This window comes from Acanthochromis polyacanthus, chromosome 13 (genome assembly GCF_021347895.1).
Source record: "Acanthochromis polyacanthus isolate Apoly-LR-REF ecotype Palm Island chromosome 13, KAUST_Apoly_ChrSc, whole genome shotgun sequence".
Classification (NCBI taxonomy): domain Eukaryota; kingdom Metazoa; phylum Chordata; class Actinopteri; family Pomacentridae; genus Acanthochromis; species Acanthochromis polyacanthus.
Window position 1 is genome coordinate 35,224,542 of NC_067125.1, and position 15,986 is coordinate 35,240,527.

Sequence of the window (15,986 nt, forward strand, 5' to 3'; positions counted from 1 at the left end):
CACGTAAAAAAAAATTAAGCAATGAAACTCTTTTGAGAAACACTTTTATGGCTGAACAGAAAACAGATGCATGCCACCAAAGAAAAGAGACTGTACAGCTCTGCTGACTGAACAAAGCTCCTATTTTACTTCCTTACTAAAAAGTTAAACTAATTAAATTTGAACATTTACCAGAACAAATATAGACAAAAACTATATTTTCTCAGTCTTTTAACTACTAGAATCCATCTTGAAGATACACGCTGGAAGAAATATTATCCTAATGCATAACCATTGAGACTTAACATGATTGAGTACGACAGTAAGCTCCCCTTACTGTGAATGTTAATCAATTCAAAGCTATTCAACTATTCAAGCCTAAAGCCATGACATTTCAAACCCATAAACACTGTTGCAGAGGGCAAGAGTTCTGATGTAAGGGGCATAGTATGGTGTCCTCATTTTTGTGTAATGCAGTTTTGTTAGCGTTCAGGTTGACCTCCTGCTGGGGTATTTTCACGACACCACAGATGCCTTTTGGTCTCCTACATGAAGCGTGGAGCTAAAGAAACAACATCTCTGTACCATGATAAAGTTTTGCATGTCTTTTGCATTTGCAACCAATAAATCAGTAGATGGAGGCAAACAATTCCACAAACATTCACAAACAGTTAAGTATTCTCAGAGAAAAAGAATCTATATGCACTCATACATGTTTGCACTTCCCTGATGCAATCTCTACATTCCTGCTCAGCCTTGCCTGCAGCTAAACCCTCATAAAGCCTCCCACGTACATTGGACTCAGCTCCGGCCTTCTTTCATTTTTGCTGGTTTGTGTGGAAGTTTTGTGAAGATGGACTGTCCACTATTGATGAACCCTTCCTTACAATAACCTTACATTTGGACAGACTTACCACTCAGCTCAGTGTTGGCGATGCGCAGAGCGGCGCTCTCCGATTGAAGACTCCGGTTCCTCTCCAGCAGCAGCACCTCCAGGGGTTTAGATGAGTCCTAATGGGGAGGAAAGGTGGAGCGGAGATGAAAATGTGACTTTTTCCCAAATTTCCCCTAGTATCATCTTCAGTTGTCCATATGCACTGACCTAGCTGAACAATCTTTCTTATCAATAATCTAACTAATGAAACATTATACCTACAGTCCAGTGCTCACTTATGCTATGTGTGTCTCTTACCTGTACAGAGTCAGATGTTCCAAATTCCATAGTCTTGAGGATACTGAGGGAAAAGCGAGAGAAAAAACTCCATATGAACCCCATACAAAAGTACACATCTACTATGTAGCACGCTAGCTTGCTTTTCTACTTCTGTCTCTTTAAGAACAAAGCAAGGATATAGAGCAATGGAGCAAGAGAGACACATTATACAGCTATAAACATACGAGCTTCACCTTCGTAAGGACACTCAATTGAGTTACACATCTTAAATGAAGACACGCAGCTTGTTTAACATTGTTAAAGACATCAAACACATGTAATAAATAGATCTGTGCTGGACACACACACACACGCAAATGACTCCTCACCTCAGTTCCTTCTTCACCTCCTCATAGTCAGCTTGCTTCTGCAGTTTCTCCTCCAGTTCCTGTAGATTACAAAGTGACAAAAGATATTAAAATGACACTAAAAAACAAAAAGCAGCAAGCAAATATGTGAACGGACTTGCAGGTGTGATTACAAGACATGATGCAGGAAAAACACAAGAACACTGAAACAGTCCTATTAGAAATGGATGAATAAAATAGTTGAAAATAACTCAAATTCCTGTGTGTTCTGTTGGTACCTTTAGAACTGCAGACTTGCTGCTGAGCTGCTCCTCCAGCTGAGTGATCTGGGAGCTGGTGGTCTCTCGGAGTTTGGTCAGGCTGGCCTGCAGTCTCTGGACATCCTCCACCAGCTGGGCGGTCTCCCTTTCTTTGGCCCTGAGCTCCGCCTCCAGACTTGAGTTGGATGCCGCCTCTGGCGCCTGTTCCTGAAGGCCAAATAGGTTGGCAGTTTAGTTTAATGAGCAAACTAAAACCTATTCAAGTCCTTAGTAATCCATCCATACAAAGTCCTGCTTTCAGATATATTCAATTAATCAATACATCAATAAGTGTTCTACGTAAAACAAAAGCTGATCAATGCTAATCAACATTTCAAAAGGCCCTTTCCTTCAGAACAACAATCAGAGGTAATTCATCAGCAGATCACAATCACCCAGCACCAAGAACTCGATACTTTGCTAGAACAGTTCGTAATTCTAACGTCTGCAATTTGTTCTGTAAGTTCAATAAATCATTTAATCAATACACCAATCATCTGCTGCCATTTTGGAAAGCACTACTGGTAATGCCAGTACCTGACCTTTCATATCAATGACTACAGAGATCCATAAATTGAAGCTTTAATCAGTCAATCGCCTCTAGCATAAAAAGGCCAAGCTGATCTTTAGCCTATCAATACTTAAGTGTCAGCCATCCAGTGAATAATTGCATCATGTTACCGTGTCGGCGTCGGCCTTGGCTGGGCTGCTGATCTGCTGGGATTGGTTACTCAAGGACAGCTGCTCTCTGAGCGACTCCGCCTCTCTCTGAGCTGTTTCTGCTCGCTGGAAGGAAAAGGAGAAGCATTGAAAAGAAAATCCTGCGTTGGAGGTTCTCACACTGTCAAACACAGTTAATCTAATGTTTAATGCAGCTCGATACAGAGTTACTTCAGCATTAATTTGGGTCTACACAGTTTTTCCTTCTTTTCTCCTCTCAACCTGTGTCAATTTTCCACTAGCAACTGGGGAAAATGGAAAACCTATTTAAAATATGTGAATAAAGAACAAGACTGACAAACAAAAAAACAGATAGACCAAGAAAGTAAAGCTTCTGCTAAAAAGAACCATCATGCCGTTTAGTCAGTGTTAAATCTGGTAACTTAATGGCTGTTGGAGGATGCAGTCATGGAGAGCTAAGTTGTTTGTGAAGCAGTGATTTTTCTTCAGCTCAATAGTTTTTGCAAAGTATACAGCTGAATTCACCACACTGCATAAGCGTTGGGCAAAAGGCAAATTGAAGGAATAAGTTTTCCAATGCATAATCATCTTCTACCAGCCAGCTGTGTGTTTGTATGGAAAGGAAGTCAGCCCCCTTCAGCATAAACAAATATATACTACAGAGTACAGGAGGGCTGAGAGAATGCAAAGCAAACATGGTGGATGACCACCAAGGCGGGATATTCCCTTAATTAAAAACTTTAAATTATTCCTGAGAATTGAGATGATACCCGCTGCCTCGTATTTATAGCCAAACCGCCATGCTCCAGTTGGGAATCATCCGCAACACTGGCCAACTTGCCATCATTAGGAGTTACAGGGAGCCGATTCCACAGCGTTCCTAATTGCAACCATATTGAGAGCTGTTATTGACTGGGTGGGAGTCGGGCTGCTAGTTGCAAAAGAAAAATCCTGTTTTCCATTTTCTTCTTATAAAAGCATATAAAAAGTCTGTGACTGAGCTGGAGGCCATGCTGTCATCCTCTGTAAACCTCAAATCAGAAGTGTGAATAGTGTGTGTGTGTGTTTGTGTGTGGCATTATAGTTGGAGCGTTAACCTTTAGGCTAATATTAACATTACATGCCTATGCTACCCCTTTAACCACAAATCATACTCTTGGGCTAATAATGAAAGTTAACAACAATGACATTAACAGATACCACAGGAATATTTACAACACAAGGGCAGAGGGCACACCTAGGGGCTTATTTCAACTGGCTGGGTTTAGTAGGTGTGTAATAAACATGTAAAACAAACAGCAAACCTCACAGTGATAAGCACGTCATTAGTAGGCCACATTTCATTTTTTCTGAATAGAAAAAGAATATTTGTTTATTGAAAGGATGAGGCTGTTCTATAGTTTTCTTTATGTAAATATTTCCTATAAAAAAGGCCAAACCGCCCTGTGTCAGCAACAGGCTTGTTTGTTCATAACGAGGTTTTAAACGCTAAAAAAAGGGCTCAAGAACATATAGTACCATTTCAGATACTAAGCTACATAATTCAACAGCTGGACACTGTAATGTTGCTCAAACCAGAGTAAATGGCACATTTGTTGGGGACTATTTTCAGCTACGGATTAATAAACATTTGGTGTTCTAGGGAATATTTACAGCAGCAGGACAGAGTATGTGGGCTCAGCTCTAAACTACACAAGGCCGTGTTCAACATAACGAAGAAATATGTCACCTAGTGCGACTCTGTGGCTCATTTATATGCCTTTTTTTTGGACAAAAAGAGAGCAGCACGGAGGAGAAAGAGGCATCAGGCTTTGTATACACAGAAAATACTGGTAAATAGTTGAATTCATTTTTGGTTTTTGTGTTTTGACATTTGCTGACAAGAAGAAAAACATAAAATAGGACAAGATTATATTGCTTTAAGTAAACTGACTTCAGTATGCACACATTTCTTTCCATTCAAGATTTTAACACGAAAACTAATTTATTTTCTTTGTACTTTAACAGCAGAACCTGTAGATTGTGGTGAGAAAGATAGTATCATATCGAGTGGGTTACCTGATTGGCTCTTTCCAGGTCTGTCATCACCATCTCAATTTCATCGGCCCTAAAAGAGATATTTATTATTACTTCAGAGAAACGCACACAGGGGATGTGACAGCCCTGGAAAACGGCACAGTGAAACAAAGCTCACAAATAAAAACAAAGAATGGATAAACGAATACATGATTAACAGGAAGAAAAGCACACTCTGCTCACATCACGTGGGTGCGATTGTTCAGAGAGCACACATTTAGAGAATGCTGGTGCCGTGTCCATTAAGCTACTGTCTAAATTTCACCTTAATCCATTGATTGTGAACTGCATAACCCAAACAGCTTGTATGTGTGCGTGCATACATGTATTTAAGTGTACGTGTGTGTGTGTCTATGTGTGTGGGTGTGCACATGTAAGCCCCTAAACCCGGGCCACACTAAAACAGAGGGATTACATTAATAGAGCTCTAAGTCCTAATACAGCAGACTAATCTGCTATGAAGCTGTGTGATTGTGTCTGACTAATGGTCTGGATGGAGGCCATGGTTCACCTCTCACTTGCTAGAGGTCAGACAGCAGGAATACATCCCCATAAATACCACCTCTCTTTGGACTATGGAAAAATAGTTTAGCAGCACTCTTTCACGATGTGATGTGAACACCTATGGCTTTTCTGCAAACAATGGGAGATATGGAGGAAAACCAACGGGCAAAAAGCAAAACAACATTAAACACAGATGTAATGAATGCTAATAATTTCATGTCACTTTTACTAAATTCCAGGTTGTGCCCCACAAACCGTTTAATTGCCTATATATGATTACCGTCTGTTAATTAGTCCTCAGCATGTGTTCAATCAGGAATACATTTCGCTATATGAAGAAGCACGAAAATCCTGACTTCATGGATGGTGTTCAATGCAGTGCAAAGACGCATGCGTGTTTATTTAAGACATTACTCACTGATAAGAATAAACGAGGGGCGCTGAGTGCAAAGATGTGAGCGCATATGTGCACTGCTGCGTCCATTAAGACCTTTTGATTTCGCTGCAATCTTTTGATAGTGAACCCAATAACCCACGCAGCTTTTGTATTTGTGTGTCACAGTATGAGAAACAGTGTTATGTCCCATAGGCTTGAGTACTACTGATTTGAATGTGTTTAACAAAACAGACACAGTTGATATTAGGTCAACATTGTGCCACAGGCAATGCAGCAAAAAGAATCAGATGTGGGTGGGAGAGCTTTTCACTCTCCGCTTTTATTCTTTCCCGAACAGTTAAAAGGATCTAGTATGTATTTAAGCAACATAATAGTACACTACCTCAACAGCTTTTATCCTGTCTTAAGCTATAGTGTGCGGGACCCACGTGCGCACTCAGTCGCACTCCCGCACACACAAATGCAGGGTCAGAGAGCCAACAAGCTAGAAAAGCTTGTAATGGAGAGCGTTTATGGGTAGTAATGCAACCCAAATACACCACCGCTCCTGCTCCAAATGTGATCATTTAATCAAAGTACAGATGCACAAAGTCTTCTTAAATAACCTTTGGATTTGGCTGTATTTGGGAATTATAAAGGCAAAGCTAGCGGCTGAGGGCCAAAGCAGATCACAGGGAAGGGATTTTCTGCATATCCTGATACAGTCAGTCAGTCGCTGGGCAGGGCAGGAACTGTCCATGGCCCGCCAATGCACCCAGTGGAATTAATTCATCAAACACTGAACAGCAAAGGGAGGGTCCTTCGTAATGACAAACCCTGATTTTATGCCACCAAAACTTGTGCACAAAGCCTACACAGCAGCCACAGGGAGGAGCTATAGAGCAGATACACAGCTGCACTAGAAACTGCATACATGCACACAAAACGACACACACTCACACACACTCTTTTGTACCATGAAAGCCAATGGGTGCACCCAGTGACATCAGTGAGTACTGTAGGACTTCTGAAACAAGCCCAGAGCCTCTAAACCCCTACTGTACTTCCTCCATCTCAGACAGGCCTTTTCATCTCTTATCATCTTCTCTCTCTCTCTTGCTCCTCACTCAACTGTTTCTTTTCTTTTCCACCCTCTGTCTGCCTCTGTCCTCAACCGTTCCTTTCCCATTGCCCTCCACTTTTTCCTCCTTTCATCTTTTTTGTTTTCCTCCTTCCACCCCCTCCTCCCATCTTTCACCCTCTCTTCCTCGGCCCCTGTCCTCGGTGCCAGCAGGATATTCCCCTGATTTAGATTTTCATTTCCCTCCTCTATCACACTCTTATCCCCTCTTCCTCGCTGAAGCCTCCAGCCCCTGGCTTGCTTTCTGCCCTCCAGCTTTCATCACTCCATTCCTTTTCTTTCCTTGGCTTTCTCCACATTGCGTTTTCACAGCGTGTTACCTTGGGGATTTCGAGGAGGCTTAAAAAGAAGCTAGCTGCGAGAGTGTGTCTGTGTGTGATGTGTGTGTTGTGCGCCATTTTCTGTTTGTGTGCGCTTAAGATGGACACAGGGAAGAAAAGCCTATTGATTGTTGCCTAATTATCAGCAATTAACCGCTTGAACCAAAATGGTATCAAGCCCTTTATGCACAGATAAAGCTGTACACAAACATACGGAGGAGTTTGCATGTGCGCACACCAACACACAGAGCATCCTGCGAGGCCGGAGATCAATAGATCATTAATCTTTAACAGGGACTAAACGGGTAAAACGTGGCCAGCCAGACCCTCACAGCGCCGACACAGAGAGGGGCTACGCTACATCTACAGACCCGCCTCCCGCTGAAGCTCACACACTCTGGGCACTGCAACATCGACCAAATTCTCAGGCAGTGTGTGTACGTCCGCGGGTGTTTGTGTCTGCGTGTGCGAGTGCGCATTTTAAAAGGCAGATTACCCAAATGCAGCAAGAGGATGGGGGATTTGTCACGCAATGTCCTCCTTAGTGGAAAGTTTAGAGCAAGTGTGCGCGCATATGTGTGTATGTGTGTCTGCGTGAGAAAGCACATGATATGTATGGCATTTGTGTTTTGCAGTGCCAAAATATATGCAGTTAAAGGGTTAAAAGTTGTGTTCAGCCAAACACTGGCGATTTGCTCAGCCAAGCAGTAAACGGGGGAAGGACTCCAAGGACTGGGAGGGTGCAGGGTTAGAGAGGGTTTGTGTGTGCTTTAAAGCGTTGCATTAAAATTTCAGATCACAGCACGCCACATAGTCAAGGACCCTGACTGCCTCAGGCTCACGAGTGAGTGAGCGAGTGAGTGTGTGTATGTGTATATTTGTACGTGTGTGTGTGTGTGTGTGTGAGAGTGTGAGCGCGCATGTGTGGATGTGGGCGGGCGTGTGTTTATTAGCTTCTGTTAGCAAATGGGGCCTACTATAAGTGTCTTTTCAAAATGTGTTTTCTTCTGACATAAAAGAAAGAGACAAGGACGGAAAAAGGAGGTGCAAAAAAAATGTAGAAAAAAGTAGAGGAGCAGTGCAACACGGTCATAGGGGAGGGAAATAAACAGGGAGGGCCCTCTGATAGACTATGAAACCTATTGATTAGTGCCATTACACTGCATGCAATATCTTCCTCTGGCCTTCCCTCTCATGAACACACAATGCAGGAGATAAAAGATAAAGTGTGAGAGTGAGGGAGGTAGAAAAGAGAAAGAAAAAAAATATCGTGAGGAAGACAGAAGGGGGATCGATCTGTTTTTAACAGCCAATCAATTTAACAACTCTGTTAATGGAGAGACACAGCGAGTTTGGGCCACGGTAAATGGGGCAGGGGGGAACTTGAAAGCCAACGTGATATCCTGCCATACTTTGTGTGTGCACGCGCTCTGTGCCCTTGTCCATTTTGTGAACAGTCTTGGATTTAGCAGACGAATTCCTGTTTCAAGGAAAACGCAATGTGTTTATGCAGTCCACCAATTACCAATAAAGCACCATGAAATGCTTTGTTTTGCTTCCCAGAGATGTTGAATTTTCTGCTTTCTGGATGCGGTTCGGACGCTCAAGTGGTTCTGGTTCCCACTGCGAACCCTGAGGGAACGAGTGGTGTGAATGTCATAAAGTGCCACTTCACAGTGTGGAGTGCTGACATGGAAAAGCTTCTGTTCTCATCCCCGCCACTACTATGGGATCAATAATGATAGATGCCCAGGGCTCAAGTAATTGAAGCTACCTTATCTTAAAGGTCCTGTTAGAAAACCTGTGCGGCTTTAAGTCTCAGATCTCAAAGTGACCCACATGAGCTTCTTCTCCGTCATGGCTACGTTGAATCATAGAGAGCCCTTTAAACTACACCACAAAAAAAAAAAAAACTATTTTGATGCTGTGCCGTGGCTGCAGAACACATTACAATCCTTGTCAGTATTTACAGTGCGTGGGTAATGCTGGGATTTGGAGGCTGCTGAGTGTTGTGGGAGACAATCCAGCTGTTAGGGAGAGAAGGGGGGAGTTTCCAGGCAAGGAGATTCACTAAACAGGATGATTATGTCAGGAACAGACTATGAAGGAGCCAGAGGGGAGAAGTCACCCACAAACACACACATAGATCAGCGAGACACGTACTTTGCTGTGGATTCCTCGTCATACTTTGTCTTCAAATCAAAGAGCTCGGCCTGAGTTGTTTCAAGTGCTGTAAAAGACGGGAAAAGAGTAAGTTGTGAGTTTCTCAGCTACAAATCAGCTTCCAATGAAGTCATATCCAAGTATGGACAACATTTTTTAAAGGCAGTGAAAACATATTTTCTTTAACGGCTTCTTTCAATGAGATATGGGCTCACAAAATTTCTGACAAAGAAAAAAAAACTTTATCTTACAGGAGAGTTTTCTGTGTTTCTCTTCTTGCTTGTGATTTTCTCACTAGTTTAATGTGACAGTTGTTAAGTTATTTGCTTATGTTTCCAGGCCTCAGTCTCATCAAACCACACCCGCCAAGTCCAGATGAAGTAAATTAACTTTTGAGTGTAAAACTTAATAATCACTTGCACACGTTTTAGCAACTGATTTAACTATAGATTTGAAGCAAGTTTTTAGAGGCCTTAAAGTCAGCTCCACCTAATTGTCAGCAGTGAGAACATTTTATCTGAGTAGATTAAATGAGTGTCCTGTCTGCAAAGACTGAGTAGGCTGGTACCTGTCTGTAGGGACTGGGCCTTGTGTTCGGCCTCTTCCAACCTTGAGGACATGGAATCCTGGCTCTCCTGGAGTTTCCTTCAGAGGCAGACAGAAGGCGAGAGAAAAAGAGCAGGGAGCAGAAAGTCAGTGCAAAGAGATACTGAGTCAGTAAATCTTGGGTTCACACTTTGTTGCAACTGCAACTATTCTCTATTTTCCCACCATTTCTGAAGTGTTTTCCCCACTAAAATCCTCCCAACACAACCCACTCCTCATTAAGCAGCCCTATTAGGCAGGAATGTCTGGCCACTGGGGCACACTGCACCCAGGGGGAGGGAGAGAGACGGGGAGAGAGAGCAAGGGTTGAGTAAGAGAGGGGGGAGGGGGCGACAGAAACCACAAGGATAAAATAGATTCATTCTTAGCATATAAAAATTTTGGCTCTGCTGAGAAATTGCCACTGCGTGTAAAAACATCAATAATCTCGCACAAAGACGGTCTTTATGGCACTCTTTGATGCCCCCCTTCTCCGCCAATCTGTCTCTCCTGTCATCTCTATTTTTCTGCCCTCTACTTCATCCTTTCATCTCTCTCTCTCCCTCCTTCCCTCACTCCTTGCAGGATAAAATGCATCGGAGGTGCCATCCATTTACTACCCCTCTCAGACACAGGAAGTCAGCTCTCTGCAGACAGGAAGGGGCCTATAAAACACTGACGTACAGGAAATACAGTTGGACAATTGATCTTCTACTGTACGTCTGAAAGGAGCAAATGAGCTTTAATACAGCTTCTCAAAGCAAACAAGATGCCTGGCACGAGGAAAACAACAACTTTGATCAAACTGATCAACAAGAACCATTTCTAATTAAGTGTTTTAATGGCTGTAAGCAGCTTGTGGAAAATCCATAGCATTTGGAAAATTAGGTCTCTTAATTAGATTTTAAGCGGAAACTGTTTTGAGCCACTTTAAGATTACTATGTTTGGTGCAGCAATATAAACTCCATACTGTGAATACTGAACTTAATCTGGTAATTCTGGGGCTATTGTTTTAAAGCTTAGGCAGAATCCTGTTCACCCTCAGTAAAAATACATGCTGTCTTTAACCCTCTGAGCCCCAAAGGCATGAGTCATCTTAAAAAAAAATCTGCAAAATTACACCATACATCTTAGTAGGAAACTGTCAAAACAGGAAGAATCATTGGATGTTCAACTTTCCAACAGTCCATGAACTACTCATATGTGATGTACCATTTAATCAGAAAACGTAACCAAATCTGGGCTTAAAATTGCAATATTTCTGTCTACAAGTTTGTTTTTTTTAAAAAATCAGCAAATATTAACCGTTTGTTCTAAAGCGATTCTGTAAAACACCAAAAGGATGTAAACAAATTTAAGGTTATGATCATGGCATTGTTACTTTACTACCGTGAAGAAAAGACTTCTTTGAGGTATGGGTATTTCCATAGCGGTACAGGACTTTATATTACAGCAAAAAAAATGAGCCCACAGTGAGTAAAAATGTGACAGGAGCAAAAATAAAAACATCCTAAAACTGCTTGTGGTTCAGAGAATTCAACCCTCACAAGCGGTTCCCACTTCAGCTCTACACATACATTCCATCAATTCAAAACAGGAGTACGTAGTTATCCACGTTAATGTGGGTTCACAAAATAACACCACCTGGTTTCCATCATATTAGTCTGGATAAAATAAGAAATGCACAAGAAACGGAGCCAAAGTCAGCTGTTAAGTGAAACAATGTTATGGCTGCCCACATCTCAGGCAATTAGTTTAATTGTCTTTATGTTGAATGGGCTTCTTCCTGGAAGAGGACAGCATCAGGGCATTCTAGCATTTCTAGGAGTTAATACATCATTTCAGCAGTCGCTTTAATTTTTTTATGTTCCTAAAATACCTAGCACCAATTTTGAGCTTATTTATTACAGTCAGGCTTTCAGTGTGTCTGAAAAAAAACACACTTTATAATGCCTTGCTGGAAATGGAAGTAACACACAGTTCCAAAATGAAGTCCTTCGTATGAAAATAGTGACAGCAAAGCATATTTTTGTTGTTATATGTGTTTGGTGGGGTTCACTCAGTATATTTGCAGGCACAGTAGAGGCCCAATACTCCAGCATAATGGCTGAAATATATCTTGACCCACAGGAAATAAGAGTCCCATCAAAGCAAAACTGGTAAGCACCCACATGACAAAAAATGCTGGCTTTGTTTTTTATGCCGTTTATCCCAATCACTACATTCATCAGCAGAAGGAAAGCAATAAGCAATAATTTGTTGATTTGACTGATATTTGCTTTAAAAAAAAAAAAGTCTCAGGAGGATTAGTTAAAAAGAAATGATTAAGTTGAAAATAGCTCAGCTAAATAAAGCCTTAAATCTTAAAGCTATCACTCAAAGATTAGAATCTGCAGTTCTGCCTGAGGGCGCAGTGACCCGAAGGTTTAAAATGGCAAAATAATGCAGAGGTTATTACTTGAAACACAGCTGCAGCAGCACACAAACACGCAGTCATACCTCTCCTTCTCTGCATAGTCGTTGTGTAGCTGGAGCTGCTTCTCTTGGGCCAGGTTCTCTGCTTGATTCTTCAGAGACTGCTCGTACTCACGGATCTTCTCCTTCAAGGCCTTAATGGTCACCTCTGGAGAGGGATCACAGCAGAGAGGCAAGTGTTGAGAGAGAAAGGTAGAGTGAAAATGCAGGCGATTTGCAAAACGTATAGAAAACAGAATGTAGCGGTTTCCTCGATGTGATGAAAAGCAGCAATGACGATGATGCTTTTGACGGAGGGTTTGACCTTTACTTAAGGAACAGCGCTTCATATCCGGCATTCTCCCTCTGTCAGCACAGACCAAGTCCTTGGCCGCTGTGGCTCCTGCCTTAATCTTTACATCCATGACTGGTATAGAATATTCAGCGTTCACTAACAGCAGATATGCCGTATTCATTAGGACTGCATTAGTGCTGAAACCCCATAACCTGCTGATGGCTGAGCTCTGTATGGGGCAGCCTGAAATAAATCTAACACATAACTGGAGTAATAAATAGACCTCCATGTGTGTGTGTTTGTGTGTGTTTCTTAGAGAAAGATATAAGTGAGTGAGACAATGATATAGAGCATTGCTGCTTGCTGCCTTTGACTGAGGGCTCTTAGCACTTTGTGTGTGTGTGTGCGCGTGTGATTTAAACTCCAGTCTCACAGCTCTGACACATAATCAATAGAGGAGAGTCCCCTCAGAGCCCTCTTACCCCTTAACTGCTTAACTGAACTTTAAACATTTAGGTTGCCGGGATCAATGGCCCCTGCACTCGTTGTGTGTCTGTACGTGTGTGTGTGTGTATGTGCAAGTGTGCGGGCAGGTCCGTGTGTGTGTGTGTGTGTGTGTGTGTTTAACAGGAGTGGGAGTTCCACAGTGTGTTTTGGGGTTTAAATATCCCCCATCTATTGAGGCGGGAAGGAGGGATAAAGGATGAGGGAACAGGAAAATCAATGGCAGAATGGAACCCTGCCGCTATCGAGCTGTTCCAATTAACTCTCACTGAGGAAAGGGGGATTCCAAAACATTCCCTCCTCGCTCGCTCACTCCTCCTTTTCGACTGAAATTACACCACTTTTATTACAGCTTCTCACTCATCTCTCTGCCTTTGTCAGTTTTTCCATCTTTCTTTACCCTGAGGTAGCCTGTCGTTTTTTATTCATGAAACTGTGCCTCGTGTTTTTTCCCCCTCAAAACCTATTTGAAAATGTAAAACCTTGTACGTTTTTTTCTGTTTTTGAAAAATTTATAAGTCATCAAACATGTTCAAATATGGACTCTCTCACAGAAAATGGCTTCTAAGTATGTTCGTTGATCTGGAATTTGCATTTAAAGGTTCTCAAAGTATTTTAATAGGCAGATGTAACGGTGACGGTACACCAGCACAAAATATGAATAGAAATATGTAAATTTATCATGCAATTTACATATAGATCCATATGTATGTTCACCATGCCTCATCTGTAAGGGGCATATAGTGTTTCATTTATTATTTTAGCCTTATTGTACTTGTACTATATATCTGTATTTGTATTTCTTGTCATGCTTATTCCATGCCTCATTTGTATCCATCTGCTGTAACATTTCCCTGGTGAGAGATCAATAAATTTATCTTATCTTAAATAATAAATCTTACAAGCTTGGTAAGAAAACTCTTTTTTCTGCATTTTTCCCCCACATGATTTCACAGTCATCTTCCTTTACTTTTTAAAGAGTTCAGAATTTGTTAAACCAGCAGAGATTTTAGAATCTTTTAAATACTGAGTCATTTTCTATTGTGTTGCAGCAATAGCTAAACTGAAAATGCATCATCATCGTGTTTTGTAGACCGAGTATTTCCAGATGACAGACATTTAACTAAAACTACATTTTTTTGTGTTTAAACTGAGTAAAATGTTCATTCACACAAACGTTTCCACTTCAACAGTACAGTTCGATTTGTTTGAAATGGGGTTGTATGAGGTACTTATCCATAGTCAGTGTATTATTAGAATAGCTGACAGTCGACACCTTCCAAGTTTGAAGAAACAGAGAGGAGTGCTGGCAGGAAAGCTAAGCATGTATCTGTGAACAGGGGGTTAGCAGCAAAACTTATTTTGCCACATGAAAAGAGGTCCACCTTAACAAATCAATATCCATTTAACTGTATGCTACATTTAGGATATTTTCACTGCTTTATCATACCGTCAGGCAGACCTTTCCTTTGGCACTACGATTTCTCAGCCGCAAAAATTCCAAATTCTCATGCATTAATGCACCTGTGCTGTGCACTGTGTTATACCACAGATCAGCTGTGTCAGTCCAGCAGTGTAACACATTGCACAGCACAGGTGCATATGTCCGTTGGAATATGGAAGTTTTACAGTTTGTCTGACGGCAAGATGAAGCGTTAAAAATATTCTAAATATAGCGTACACTTAAACCGATATTGATTTGCTCAGATGGATCTCTTTTTAGGTGGTTAAACTACATTTTGCTGCTGACTCTACTCATAGCACTACACTGCTTGGTTTCCTACTGGCTATAGGTAAGTATATCATGCAACCTAACATCAAAGAAAAACAAACTATCCCTTTAGGAGTTTAGAAATTAGCAGCAACCTTCAAACTTTAAGAATATTTACACTTAACATTATTCAACTAAAACTGCATTTCCATGTTCAGGCTGGGTAGAAGGTTTCACTTTGACTTCAAATCGTTTCACTTTAACTTCACAAATTCCCTTGTTTATGTTCTTATGTTTCTACCATGAACCCTCTCACTTTAATGGCTGTAACTGCTTATGGCACTACATCATATTTGAGACAATATTACATTACAACACTGCTGATTGTCACATGATATAAAAATGTGAATTATGTGGCCCACATCCACGTCCCTCTCAAAGTCAGTCAAATGTGTGCCTGCGTATGTATCCGTCTCTAACCTTGGTTTTTAACCTCTGCAAACTCTTTGTTGTAGTCCTCCAGTGTCTCTCGAAGTTTGGTGTTCTCTGTCTCAATGTCGTGCATCCTCTGGAGCTTCAGCTGCAGCTGCTGAGCCAGCTCCAACACAGGTACAGGATCTGAAAGAGAAAACACACACCATGTTAACACACTGCAAAGCAGATTAGACAAGCAAGGGCGGCAAGGTGGCATCGTAAGCTAGGAATAACTACGTTCAAGGCCCTGTGAGAGCGAACGCTTGCCCGGGTGAAGTGTCCTTGAGCAAGGCAATGAATCTCTAACAACGCTGGGACAACTGTTCTGAAGTTGACCCTGACCTCTGATCTCCCTGTGGAGAATTACTGGTTCCAGCAAGAATCAAAACACATCACAATTATCAACATTACGATGACAAGGGGAGTTACATGTCACTGCTGACTGTACATGAGCTTGAGCATACTTGTAGAACAAGTAATATGATGTGATTCAGCATTGTCACAGACGAATAAATGATCAAAGCAATCGGTTTATTTTAATGTGAAAAGAAACTAGTGCAGTAAACTTAGCAATAAACATTTCATTAGATGCATTTCTGTGAAGTTTCTCTTGCTATTTTCCTAATTCATTTTAATATATGCTGTTCTAGAGTTTTTATAGATGGTAATTATTTATATTAGATTTACTTTCTATGTAAGTGTATTGGTTAAAAATGTCTCGGTCATATCAGTCAGGCTGTGCTGTAAATACTGACAACACATTGTAACATCACTGTAGTTCAGGGATTTGAGAAAAAAGGATAGAGCAGATATGTGGCTCGCTACAACAGTATACAACACACTGAAAGGTCATGGCTAGTGTTCACATTCTGTATCAGCTAAACTTTATCCATGAAGTCTAT

General features: G+C 41.4%; 1 protein-coding gene across 3 annotated transcripts in view; it reads right to left on the reverse strand.

The window, feature by feature from the left end:
• Positions 1–15,986, reverse strand: part of cux1b (cut-like homeobox 1b) — a 63,177-nt gene that overhangs the window by 19,328 nt on the left and 27,863 nt on the right. For all 3 annotated transcript variants that reach the window (XM_022215974.2, XM_022215973.2, XM_022215972.2), the window contains exons 5-14: positions 15,091–15,228; positions 12,146–12,269; positions 9,629–9,705; positions 9,061–9,127; positions 4,539–4,587; positions 2,481–2,585; positions 1,779–1,967; positions 1,522–1,580; positions 1,172–1,214; positions 894–990 (exon numbers count right to left, since the gene is read on the reverse strand). In XM_022215974.2, coding sequence (XP_022071666.2) covers positions 894–990; positions 1,172–1,214; positions 1,522–1,580; positions 1,779–1,967; positions 2,481–2,585; positions 4,539–4,587; positions 9,061–9,127; positions 9,629–9,705; positions 12,146–12,269; positions 15,091–15,228 — 948 coding nt within the window. The remainder of the gene's footprint in view (positions 1–893; positions 991–1,171; positions 1,215–1,521; positions 1,581–1,778; positions 1,968–2,480; positions 2,586–4,538; positions 4,588–9,060; positions 9,128–9,628; positions 9,706–12,145; positions 12,270–15,090; positions 15,229–15,986) is intronic.